The 12,667-nt window shown below is 41.6% G+C and overlaps 1 protein-coding gene across 2 annotated transcripts in view; it reads right to left on the minus strand.

Annotated features, from left to right (window-relative positions):
• Positions 1-12,667, minus strand: part of SPATA18 (spermatogenesis associated 18) — a 50,274-nt gene that overhangs the window by 16,491 nt on the left and 21,116 nt on the right. Inside the window, exons 5-8 of one of the 2 annotated variants that reach the window (XM_066279066.1) lie at positions 9,839-9,934; positions 7,958-8,227; positions 5,254-5,650; positions 2,379-2,537 (exon numbers count right to left, since the gene is read on the minus strand). In XM_066279066.1, the coding sequence (XP_066135163.1) occupies positions 2,379-2,537; positions 5,254-5,650; positions 7,958-8,227; positions 9,839-9,934 (922 nt within the window). The remainder of the gene's footprint in view (positions 1-2,378; positions 2,538-5,253; positions 5,651-7,957; positions 8,228-9,838; positions 9,935-12,667) is intronic. The other variant, XM_066279067.1, reaches the window with a different exon arrangement.

Consider the following 12,667-nt stretch of genomic DNA (forward strand, 5'->3'; position numbering starts at 1 on the left):
ATGGAACCAAAAAAGGACACGAATAGCCTCAGCAATCTTAAAAAAGAAGAATAAAGTGGGAGGTATCACACTTCCTGATATCAAGTTATACTACAAGGCCATTGTACTCAAAACAGCCTGGTACTGGCATAAGAACAGGCATATAGATCAATGGAATAGAACAGAGAACCCAGAAATAAACCCACAGTTCTATGGACAACTGATATTTGACAAAGGAGGTAAGGAAATACAATGGAGTAAAGACAGCCTCTTTAACAAATGGTGTTGGGAAAATTGGACAGCTACCTGCAAAAAAATGAAACTAGATCACCAGCTTACACCACTCACAAAAATAAACTCAAAATGGATAAAAGACTTGAATGTAGGCCGTGAAACCATAAGCATCTTAGAAGAAAACATAGGCAGTAAGCTCTCCGACATCTCTCGGAGCAATATATTTGCTGATTTATCTCCACGGGGAAGTGAAATAAAAGACAGGATAAACAAATGGGACTATATCAAACTAAAAAGCTTTTGCACAGCTAAAGACAACAAGAACAGAATAAAAAGACAAACTACACAATGGGAGAACATATTTGACAATACGTCTGATAAGGGGTTAATAACCAAAATTTATAAAGAACTTGTAAAACTCAACACCAGGAAGACAAACAACCCAATCCAAAAATGGGCAAAAGAGATGAATAGACACTTCTCCAAAGAGGACATACAGATGGCCAATAGGCATATGAAAAAATGCTCAACATCACTAATCATTAGAGAAATGCAAATTAAAACCACAATGAGATATCACCTTACACCAGCCAGAATGGCGCTTATCAACAAAACAACACAGAATAAGTGCTGGCGAGGATGTGGAGAAAAGGGGACCCTCCTGCACTGCTGGTGGGAATGCAGACTGGTGCAGCCACTGTGGAAAACAGTATGGAGATTCCTCAAAAAACTGAAAATCGAACCGCCTTTTGACCCAGCTATCCCACTTTTAGGAATATACCCCAAGGACACCATAGAACGGCTCGAAAAGGAGAAATGCACCCGCATGTTTGTGGCAGCATTGTTCACAATAGCGAAGATCTGGAAACAGCCCAAGTGTCCGTCAGAGGACGAGTGGATTAAAAAACTTTGGTACATATATACTATGGAATTCTACTCAGCCATAAGACATGATGACATCGGATCATTTACAATAACATGGATGGACCTTGATAACATTATACGGAGTGAAATAAGTAAATCAGAAAAAAAACTGAGATGAATCCATACATAGAAGGGACATAAAAATGAGACTCAGAGACATGAACAAGAATGTGATGGCAACAGGGGCGGGGGGGGGGGGTTGGGGGGGGGGGGAGGGGGTGAAGAAGGAGAGAGGGGTTAGGGGAGGGGAGGGGCACAAAGAAAACCAGATAGAAGGTGACAGAAGACAATTTAACTTTGCAGGAGGGGTATACAGCACAATCAAATGTCAAAATAATCTAGAGATATTTTCTCTCAACATATGTACCCTGATTTATCAATGTCACTGCATTAAATTTAATTAAAAAATATTAATATTAAAAAAAAACAAAAACAAAACAAAACAAAAAAATAACAATTATAATCGCTTGCTTTTATGGAGAGTTCAGTATGTGCCAAGTCTTGTGTTAAGAAAATGACCTGCTTTCTTTCATTTAATCCTCTCATAAACTCTATGGGGTTGTGACTATTGTTGTTCTTATTTAAAGACTAGAAACCTAAAGCACAGAGTGGTTAAGTAAATGTGCAAGGTCACACAGCTGTTAAGTGGCAGAGGTATGGTGCAAATCCATACCTCTCTTTTCTAAAGTCTTAGGAACTATGATGTTCTATCTTCTAATCTTAAGGGCCCATCTACAGCAGCAATTTTCAATCTTTTTCATCTCATGGCACACATAAACTAATTACTAAAATTCATTAGCACACCAAAAAATATGTTATATTTTTTGTTCACCTGACAAAAAAATATAGGTATAATTTTGATCATTCACACCAGAAAGCTATTATTGCGTTGGCTGTTGTCATTTTTTTATTTGACAATCTAAGGGAAAAGAGGTCAGTGCCCTGACTAAATAGTCAGGTATTGCATGTTTTAAAAATTCTCGTAGTACACCAGTGTGCTGCGACACACTGGTTGAAAATCGCTGATCTAAAGAGTAGAACTATTAAGCTCAGAATACTTTTCTCCATACGATATCTAAGAAAGAAACAGTGAATATTGACTGGTTCCACAAAGTACATTGGATGCTGCTTGTTTCTGCTCTGCCATTCCACAGAAGAATTGAATGGGTTTCTGAGTTACTGGTATTCTGTGTAAACCTCATTCGTAGCAAACCAGCCCCAAGAAGAGACCCACCACTTACGTTGACACTGCTTTCGGAATCATATAGATCAAGGTGACAAATGATATAATCCGAGACGGCATCCTCAAAGTCCTTTGACGCCACATAAGATGGTGACAACGATTTCCTCACACGGATCTTGAAATGTCTGAATGCCATTTTAGCTACATGGAATGCCTCCTGCAATAAAAATTGCAGCAAATTTATTTGGTGAGAGGAGGAGGACAAAGAAGTCCAAAGCAAGGAGTGAGGAAATAATGCCTATCAAAAATTCAACATCACATGGGCCTTCTCATAACCAAACGCAGTTGGTTAAAACTACTCGTACTACGGGAAATATTATATATATATACATATATACACACACACACATACATACACACAAATATACGAAGTCCTCGGGTTACGTCAGTCTCGACATAAAACATTTTGAGTTTATGATGCTCACTTCCATAAAAACTTTTAAAAAATGAGACATGAGTGTTTCGACTTACGCCATTAGCGTGGTACTTACAGACTTCATGGGCGAACTAGTTTGGTTGCACGCAGCAGAAGAATACAGAGTAAGACATATAATACAGTATATTATTTTCCTTTTTTTGTGGCTTAGTTGTGTTTTTATGTTCTAGATTATGATTTGACAACTGTGTTAGGATAGGTAAGTGACTTAGGCTAGGATGTTTTTCGACTTACACCAAAATTCGGGTTATGTCACTCATAGGAACAGAGAACTATGTCATAACCCGAGGACCTCCTGAGTCTCAATTTTGAAAGGTACATAATTACATATATGATTATCCACACTCATTAATTTTAAGACAGTGGATCATCTTTCTGGTAATATGGAATGTAGGACAGTACAGAAATTCAAGGAAATAAATCATCTGTGGTAACATAACTACTTGGAAAGTGTTAGCTGATTCTCTGATCCCACAGTAACATCATATTACTGGTCAAGAAATAAGAGAAAGTTACCAATTTAGTGTTTGTTATGCATAGACACATATCAAGTGTTGGGCATTTTTCCTGACATATAGTATTTCAACAAATATTTTTTAAATGCTTATTATGTAGTCAGCACTGGGAAAACTTAGTTGTACGTGAAGAACATCACCTCTGTGCTTACAGAACTTTATTTAGCTCAGTAAATGCTTCTCAAACCAGGGACTGGCAAACTTTTTTCTGTAAAGAGCCAGACAACATACATTTTAGCTTTGCTGTCATATATTTCTCTGTCACATTTTTTTTCAATCCTTTAAAAATATAAAACTATTTTTATCATCTTAGCTCTCAGGTAGTATTTTTCGTAGAAATATAGTTCTCTGCCAGATAGGGCCCACAGCTCCTAGTCTGCTGACCCCTGACATAAGTTAATAAATACAGGATATAGAGTTGAATAGAGTCTGAAAATTCTGCTCTCATACCAATGTCCTGTTTTATTTAATATTCAGCTGTGGCCCTGGCTGTTTGGCTTAGTGTAGAGCATCAACCCAGCATGTGGATGTCCTGGGTCCAATTTGCAGTCAGGGCACACAGGAGAAGTCACCATCTGCTTCTCCACCTCTCTCCTTCCTCTCTCTCTCTCTCTCTCTCTTTCTCTTCCCCTCCTACAGTCATGGCTGGATTGATTCAAGCACATTGGCCCTGGGCGCTGAGGATGGCTCTGTGGAGCCTCTGTCTCAGGCACTAAAAATAGTTCCATTGAGACCATCAGCCTTACATGGGCAGAGCATCAGCCCAAGACAGGGGTTTCCAGGTGTCCGTCGGGGTGCATGTAGAAAGTCTGTCTCTCTATCTCCCCTCCTCTCAAATTTTATATATAAGGTCTACCGGAAAGTTCTGTCCATTTCTATCACAACAAGTTTCGACACGTAAGCACATGTTTATTTGGTGTATATGTGCCTCTCTATTTTTATCACTTAATGTATACATACAGACGTAGCAAATTAACTAAAACAAAGTTGATTCAAGTTATATGTGAAGCGATAGTATACCCATGGCTACTGATAAAGTTCATTTACGCCACTGTAATTTTTACGAATTTCAACAAGGAAGAAATGCTACAGAAGCATGTCTGTTGCATCCACCATATTCCCCGGACTTAGCACCCTCCAACTATCACTTGTTTTTGTCCTTACAAAATTTTTTGAAGGGCAAAAAATTAAAAAATGAAGGAGATATCAAACAAGCACTGGTTCAATTTTTTGCATCAAAAGATAAAACATTTTTCAAAAATGGGATATACAAATTGCCCTCACGCTGGCAAGAAATCATTAATAATAATGGCAATTATATTATTTAATAAAGTTTATTGATGGTAAGAAAAATTTGTATTTTGTTTTATTCCAAAAATGGACAGAACTTTCCAGTAGACCATATATATATATGGCTGTTCTCATAATGGACTCAGTGTCTCAATATGGTACCAAAGAAATAACTCCACTTGCTTTAAGGATTATATATGAGCACTTTTTAATCTGCTATATTCAAGTAGCTGATATGACAGCAGTTTTAGTAACTACTACTGATTTTTCTAATAATGGAAGGAAATCAATCAAATGATAGCCATTAGCAATAACATATCCACTGGTGTATCCACACCCATTTATAAGCTTCTGTGTAAATCAACTAAATATATACCCATTTCTACAAATGTCTGGTCAACAGCAATATTAATACATAAGAATAGTTATTGACTGTGACAAACGATTCATCTCAAATACCTGCAATGGAATGAGGAAAGGAAGAGAGGGAGGGAGGACAAGCATGGAAATCTCACTCTCTTGCAGGGACCCCAGATCTACCAGTTTTTTTAAGCTGTACTGTTTAGTTTACCAAACTGCTGTCTCCCGGCCGCGCCCACAGACCTCTAGAGCGCAGCCCGAGGGTCACATACCACGGTGGCGATGTAGATGATCCGCTGCACGGTCTCGGCTTTGTCGATGCATTGCCGCAGCAGGCACTGCACATCCAGGCGGGCCTGGGAGTAGGCATCGCTGAACCGGGACAAGAGCGCAGCCTTGCGCGCCACACTGGACAGTTTGGCGCGATTCGGGGACGGGGTCCTGATCTTCACCATTGCGGTGGAGGGGCTGTGGTTGCGGCTGTGGCTCTGGCTGCGGCTGTGACTGCGGCTATGGCTACGGCTGCGGCTGCGGCTGCGGCGGGGGCTGTGGTGGGGGCTGCGGCTGCGGCTGCGGCTGCGGCGGGGGCTGTGGTGGGGGCTGCGGCGGGGGCTGTGGCTGCGGCTGCGGCTGCGAAGGGCAGGGCTAGGAGACCGGCTCCTGGTGGACCTATTGGTAAGCAAGAATCAGCATGGAAGCACCTTGATTCACTTCCCTGTCCTTCCTGGGCTCAGCTTCTCCCCACATGAACTGCAAATGATACTCAGAGCCATGGGCCCCTGCAGGCCCCGAAAGCAGCTGCCTCCATGGCCTCCCCACTAGGCCTGCCAAAGGCCCTGCATCGCCGCAAGGTCTCAAATGTGACCACAGCCGTGAAACAAGACTCTATATTTGCATGGTGGATCAGACGTGATAAAGCACTCTGACTCACTGAGCACCCCATTTATCCTTCAAGCAGCCCTGTGAGTCCAGCACTGACTGTCGGTGTTTTACAGATGAGGAACTTGGAGCTCAGAAACGCTAGCCTGACCTGTGGTGGCACAGTGGATAAAGCGTCGACCTGGAAATGCTGAGGTCGCCGGTTTGAAACCCTGGGCTTGCCTGGTCAAGGCACATATGGGAGTTGATGCTTCCAGCTCCTCCCCTCTTCTCTCTCTCTGTCTCTCCTCTCTCTCTCCCTCTCCTCTCTAAAATGAATAATAATAAAAAAAATTTAAAAAAAAAAAAAAAAAAAAAGAAACGCTCATTGGCTGTCCTGGGGTACGACAGCTGGTAAGAGCCAGAGTTAAAGAAGTCAGATTTTCTTGATTGCACCTCCCCAGCCTCGGGGAGCCTTGTGGTGGAAGATGAGATGAACACAGGACGATGGGAAAGGCCGTCTGTGCTGTAGTCCCAGCCCCACTACATCATAGCGGCAGGAACAGCACCAATCGTTTCTCTTCTCCAGAGCTGCAGTTTTCACCTACATCTTGTCTGCTCTGTTTAGGGGCGGGGGGTTGGGGCTGGAAAATCAGGTGAACGAATATATGTGGAAGTACTTGGCAAAGTGGAAAGAACCAAATCAGTAAAATGTTTATGGATACCAAGTACAACAAAAATGATCAGATTAGCTAGCCCAAAGGCAATGCCTCACCCCACAAAAGGAAGTTTCGAAGAAGAAACCATGGGACAAAAAGTAGTGTAAAGTGGACTCTGAAGAGAGGGGGAGAGCCCTCATTAATAGTATATGTCAATTTCCATGGTGCAACAAATACTACAACCTTGGCCGATTTCAAGCTATCAGTGCAAAGTCACTAAAGTTGGAGTTGGTCAGAAATGCACGGAATACATTCTTAGGAGCTGGGACAAGCCAGCAGCAGCACAACACTGAAGTGATTCTTAAAAATGAAAGGCTAAGGTGACATTTAGGGGAATGGGGATCAGGCATCGGGGTGGCTTTAATAACTTGAATAAGGGCTTGTTATCAGGCTGAGGGAGGGGAGGTATTTAGAGAGAACAAGGAAAATGCAATGACTCCAAACATCCTACTTTGCCTTCACTCAACATTGTCTGCATGACCCGTCTTAATGTTTGTCCACAGTAGAAAGGGATATTACAAGAATGCTAACCTATACCTTCATCAAACAAAGCCAGAGAAAGGAAATACCTTACAGTAAAATGACAGTTGGTCATCCTGGAGAAAGGACTCTTAGGCCTTAAGAAAATAAGACTGGGTCCTGACAAGTTGGCTCAGCGGTAGAACATCAGCCGGTGTGTCGATATCCCAGATTCAATTCCCAGTCAGAGCACACAGGAGAAGCGCCCATCTGCTTCTCCAGCCCTCTCCCATTGCTTTCTGTCTATCTCTCACTTCCCCTCCCGTAGTCATGGCTCCGATGGAGCATATTGGCCCCAGGTGCTGAGGATGGCTTGATGGCCTTCCTTCAAGCAATAAAATAGCTTAGTTGCTGAGCAACTAAGCATTGGCCCCAGATGGGCAGAGCATTGCCCCATAGGGGGCTTGCCAGGTGGATCCCAGTGGGGGCACATATGGGAATCTGTCTCTGCCTCCCTGCTTCTCACTTAAGAAAAAAAATTTTTAAAGAAAGAAAGAAAAAGGGAAGTAAACAAGACCTTCATATAATGAAACATTCTTTCAATATGTGTACCAACTCTTGCCTTTCCTGGCCCCCTCAAATCTTGTTTTGAGCCAAAGAATTTCCCTTTCTCATACCTCTCAGTTTCATTCCTTAAGTTTCTATGTCAGCCTAAAATCAATTAGTGCTCAAGCAGTGGCAAGCCAGGAGGTGGCTTCTCTCTCTGGAAGGGTAGGGTGCAGTCAGAGAAAACCCTTTACAATTCAAAGCTTCCCATACTTGCCATATTGTTGGGTTTTGGGGGGGTTCCAGGGTGTCATTTTACTTCACCCCCCCAAGCCACATTTTTATAACTAACACAAGGAACTTAAATGAAAAGATGTGTGAGAATATATCAGACCTTCCTTGGAGTGCAGATTTTTCAGCAGACAGAAGAGCGATCTCGTCCTTCAGCGTCCGGACCTGCTTTTCATAATCGGATATCACTTCTGCATCAGACCTGTCAGAGCTGCGCTTGCTGGAGCTCATATAGTCCGGTCGCCTCTGCTCCAAGGTCCGCTGCATTAAGCCTCTGCTCTCAGCAGGGCGCTGCTCCGGGATCCGACGCGGAGAGCTTCTACGCGCTGTGCTTTTGTGGCGGGATTCCTCCTGGGCTTGAAGAGATTTAAGCCTGAACAGGAAAAAAAAAAATGTTTTGTTTTTAAGTAAAGAAAGAAAAGAGAAGGGGGGAGGGAGGGAGGGAAGAAGAAAAGGTAATAAGCAACAATAGGCATTAAAACAGAGGCTACTCTACATCGTATGGCATCATTGCTTTGGAGACCTCTAATGGAAGTACATAGGAACAGACACAGATCAGCGAAGAGGAGACTTGCCAGGGTCAGGGGGCCACTCCCCGTGGACAACTTGCATTGGAACAGCTCTCCTGAGGATACATAGGCAGATCCTCTGGCAAAAGCAGAGTGGGCTCATAGTCACATCGTTCTAGGCTGGACCAATACTAACTGCACAGAATTCCAGGAGCATCTGACCTCAACAAACCTAGTCTGGAGGCTGGGCAAAGATACTATCTCTGAAGAAGGATTACGGGGAGAAACTACCATGGAAACTGAATAACATCCACGATACTAGGCGGAAGTGCGGACCTATGAACATAATGTATTACAGTAACAAATGAAGCTTTAGCAATAAAGTTGGCATACTCATAAAGGTACAGAGGCCTGGCCATCATAAGACAGGAGCAAAGCCATAAGAAGACATGCTGTGAGGAAAATGACATTGGGTGAGACAAATAGGTAAGGGGTAAGACTGGGATGGATGCAGAGAAGCCAGAAATGCGACAGCAGAATTAAAAACTGCTCTAGAAATAGTGAAGAACAGAATCACTGCGTAATCTGATCAGTGCATGTGAGAAGGTCTGTCAAACAGGAATAAGAGATTAAAATGATGAGAGAGGAGATAGAAGTGGAAAAGAGAATGGTGCTCCAAGCTAAAATTTAGTGGTATTTCTGAAGAAATCAAAACAATTAGAACATGACTGAAGACAATAGATATTCATATATATATATTCATACATAATCATATTTATATATATGTTACTATAAACTTAATACAAAAAATTATATTTTAATACAATTTCCACTTGCTCTTTTTGGAAGGAAAATATCAAAATGAAAATCAAGGAAGGTATCATTTTAAGGATCAGTGTTTATTTTTGCCTCTTCTAGAAATTTAACTTTAGAGAATCATCTGAAATTTAAATTAATATTTGCCACAGAAATCATCATTTAACATTATTTCCAATGTTGAAAACTGGTATCAAAGTAAATAGTCAATATTAGAAAAATACCCAACTGACAAGACATGATGCACTTATTCAAAACTAAGTTCTGCAGTGAGTTATTTTTCATTAGTAATAGAAAAACAATGTTAAGTGGGAAAAACTGGGATCCTAAATTGTAATTATTCTTATTTTGTAGCCTTAACTCTATTTTCAAAGTATGACTTGGAAGACATGTCCAATGGTAACAGAACTGGTTCTGGAATTATGAGAGGGGTTTTTACTTTCCTGTATGCTATATTGTACTTTGAAAATTCTCTCTAGTAGATAGGTAATGTTTTTGTATTGAATAGTAAGAAAAATATATAAAACACTAATAAAAATATCGTTCTCTTTCCTCTTTGATTTCAAACAGATTCTTTCATGTTGTAATGGAACACCAAAAAGCTAAATTCAAAGATTAATCAGCAGGCTGCATTAATCCTGTCATTTTTTTTTCCTTACTGCTTTCTTAGCTGATTTATTTCCTCCTCTGCAGCCAAAAGGGATATGGCCGATCTGTTCTTGGTTTCTTCAAGAGTCTTTGGAGTTTCAGCCAGACTGTAAGAAAAATCAGTAACTAAAGACAGATTTTCCAAAATTGGCAGACTTTCTAAATCAAGGCATAAGATTCTCTCTAGGGAACTTTTGGCATATGATATAAATTCGACATAAACAAGATCAAATTATAAGACATCTGCATTTAATCAGGTGATATTGCAAATATTATGGTGCATTTATATGCAAAAACATGCTAGCATCCTTTTTCAATGTCAAACACAGAAATTATGAAGCCACTACCCCCTAGAAGACTATATAAGTACATAATAATTAATATTAAAATGTAAAGGACAAAGAAATTTGTTCAATTCCTTCTTTTCACCCTCTTCATGCATCTGCTCTAATTATATCAGGTCCCCAGACAGCCTTGCTCTATAAAATCTTCATTTTTCTGAACTACACTCCTATCTATTCTGATTACTTTGCATAGTAAATTGAACTTGACTTAATTTTCCTAGACTTCCTAAATATATTTTAAAAAAATTATTTCCCCATCTATAAAGTCCTCCACAATTACACTTGATTACCAAGTATTTCGTGTCTTCCTGCCTGTGACTTCCATCTCTTATTAAACACGAGTTTCCTGTTTTTCTGCAAAGCTCAGTCACTGTTGTTTTAATGAATCTCTCCATTGTAAACAAACCATAGTAAATGATACTATTTCTTTAAGTGTAAATTCAAAAGGAAATGGGCATGTGCTGGATGATGATGGTTGAAGACCAACAGTTCTCAATTAAGTGGTCCCAGGACAGTGAGAGGCCATGGGTTGGCAAAGGTTTCTTGACTTAGCTGAGCCCAGTTCCCTGGGACATCCAGGCTCTTACACAGTGGTCCTGAGGCTGAGAGAGAGCACCTGTTATCTAAACCCACACCAGCTGTCCTCATCCTTCAGGTGCCACTCACAGCCCAGCCTGGACTCTCTCAGGTGAAGTCTGTCTCCCCTTCTCCTGAGCTCCTCCACCACTAACTGCACATTTACAATAGCCTTACAAACACACTGTGAAGTATTTGGGGGAAAAGAGATTATTTTATTCAGCTTATTATCCCCAGCACCTAAAACAGTGCCTGTCACATAGTACATATCTTTTTTAAAAACCTGAAAAATGAATGAACAAAATGTCTAAAATCTAAAGCAAAGCCAGAGTAGTAATAACTTCTCAATAGGCCTACTGTAGGAGGTTGAGAGGAAATTGCTGTGGTCTAATTCAAATGTGAATATATTATAGGTTTTAAAATATATATCAATATATGGGAAAAGGAACATTTTATCAAGAGAAAACTGCAGAAAATTAAAAGAACAAAACAAACTAAGAAATGAAAGAGCATGAAACAGGAATAAAGTACTTTTTTCCCTCTGAAAACGTGGCACACACATGTGAGCACATATACACATCACATGCATGCTAATGTGGTACCCTTGGATGACATTCAGAGAGAAGAAAAGGAGGTGTATTCATGTGCCAAGAATTGCTTTAAGGAGATGAACATCTATTTAAATCTTTTTGTTATGGATTTATGTATTCATTGACCAATTTCTGAGAATTTATTATGTGCCAGGCATAATGCTGGGTGCTAAAGATACAACCGTGTCAAAACATCAATATACGACAGTAAGCCCAGTCCACCAGATCCCAAATATGCAAACAATGTTTAAGGGTTCCAAATTGTGGAAAGCGATATTCTTAGATCATTGTGAAAGAGAAATTTAAGGAGAAGAAGAAAGAATAGTAGTCACAAGCAGACTCTGAGAAAGTCCTATTGAAGCTGAGGCATGAAGGACAATTAAATGCCAGCCATGCAAGGGCCAGCGGGAGACCTCCGTGTTTCCGAAGGAGCACAGGCAAAGGCTTAAAGTGAAGAGGAAGCAGACAGCAGACTGGGTGAGGGGAGTCTGGCATGAGATGAGGGTGAAGCGAGAGGTAGGGTCCGATCAGGCAGCGCCGTGAGAACCCTGGGAAGCCCGCTCACAGCTTTTAAGCAGGCAATGACTTAGTACAGTAAAAATATATCGGTGCTTTCTATGTGTGAAATGGCCTGTAGTAGAGCAAGAATGGAAACAAGGAAACCAGGAGGAAGGCAATGAGCTGAGGCCAGAGGTATCCGAAGCTTGAGCCAAGGCAACAGTAATACAGTAGACAGAAAAAAGGCGTGGGGGAGGTACTTAGGAAGCATAGGACATGCGGAAAGTGGGATTCCTAACCAGAGCCCAGGAATAACATTGAGCAGTCAAGCCTTGTCTAGAGTTCATCAGAACTGGGCAGACCTGTCCCCATTCAGCACGTGTTGGAATTTGCACCTTTGAAACTGAGTCACAACCAAGCTGGTCTCCACAAAATTAGACATGGGGGCCATGGCCGGTTGGCTCAGTGGTAGAGCGTCGGCCTGGCGTGCAGGAGTCCCAAGTTCGATTCCTGGCCAGAGCACACAGGAGAGGCGCCCATCTGCTTCTCCACCCCTCCCCCTCTCCATCCTCTCTGTCTCTCTCTTCCCCTCCTGCAGCTGAGGCTCCATTGGAGCAAAGATGGCCCGGGCGCTGGGGATGGCTCCATGGCCCCTGCCTCAGGTGCTAGAATGGCTCTGGATGCAACAGAGGGGCAGAGTGTCGCCCCCTGGTGGGCATGATGGGTGGATCCCGGTCAGGCACATGCGGGAGTTTGTCTGACTGCCTCCCCATTTCCAGCTTCAGAAAAATGCAAAAAAAAAAAATAGACATGGGAACCTCCCTGGGTGGGT

Source organism: Saccopteryx bilineata, chromosome 5, assembly GCF_036850765.1.
Source record: "Saccopteryx bilineata isolate mSacBil1 chromosome 5, mSacBil1_pri_phased_curated, whole genome shotgun sequence".
Taxonomy (NCBI): domain Eukaryota; kingdom Metazoa; phylum Chordata; class Mammalia; order Chiroptera; family Emballonuridae; genus Saccopteryx; species Saccopteryx bilineata.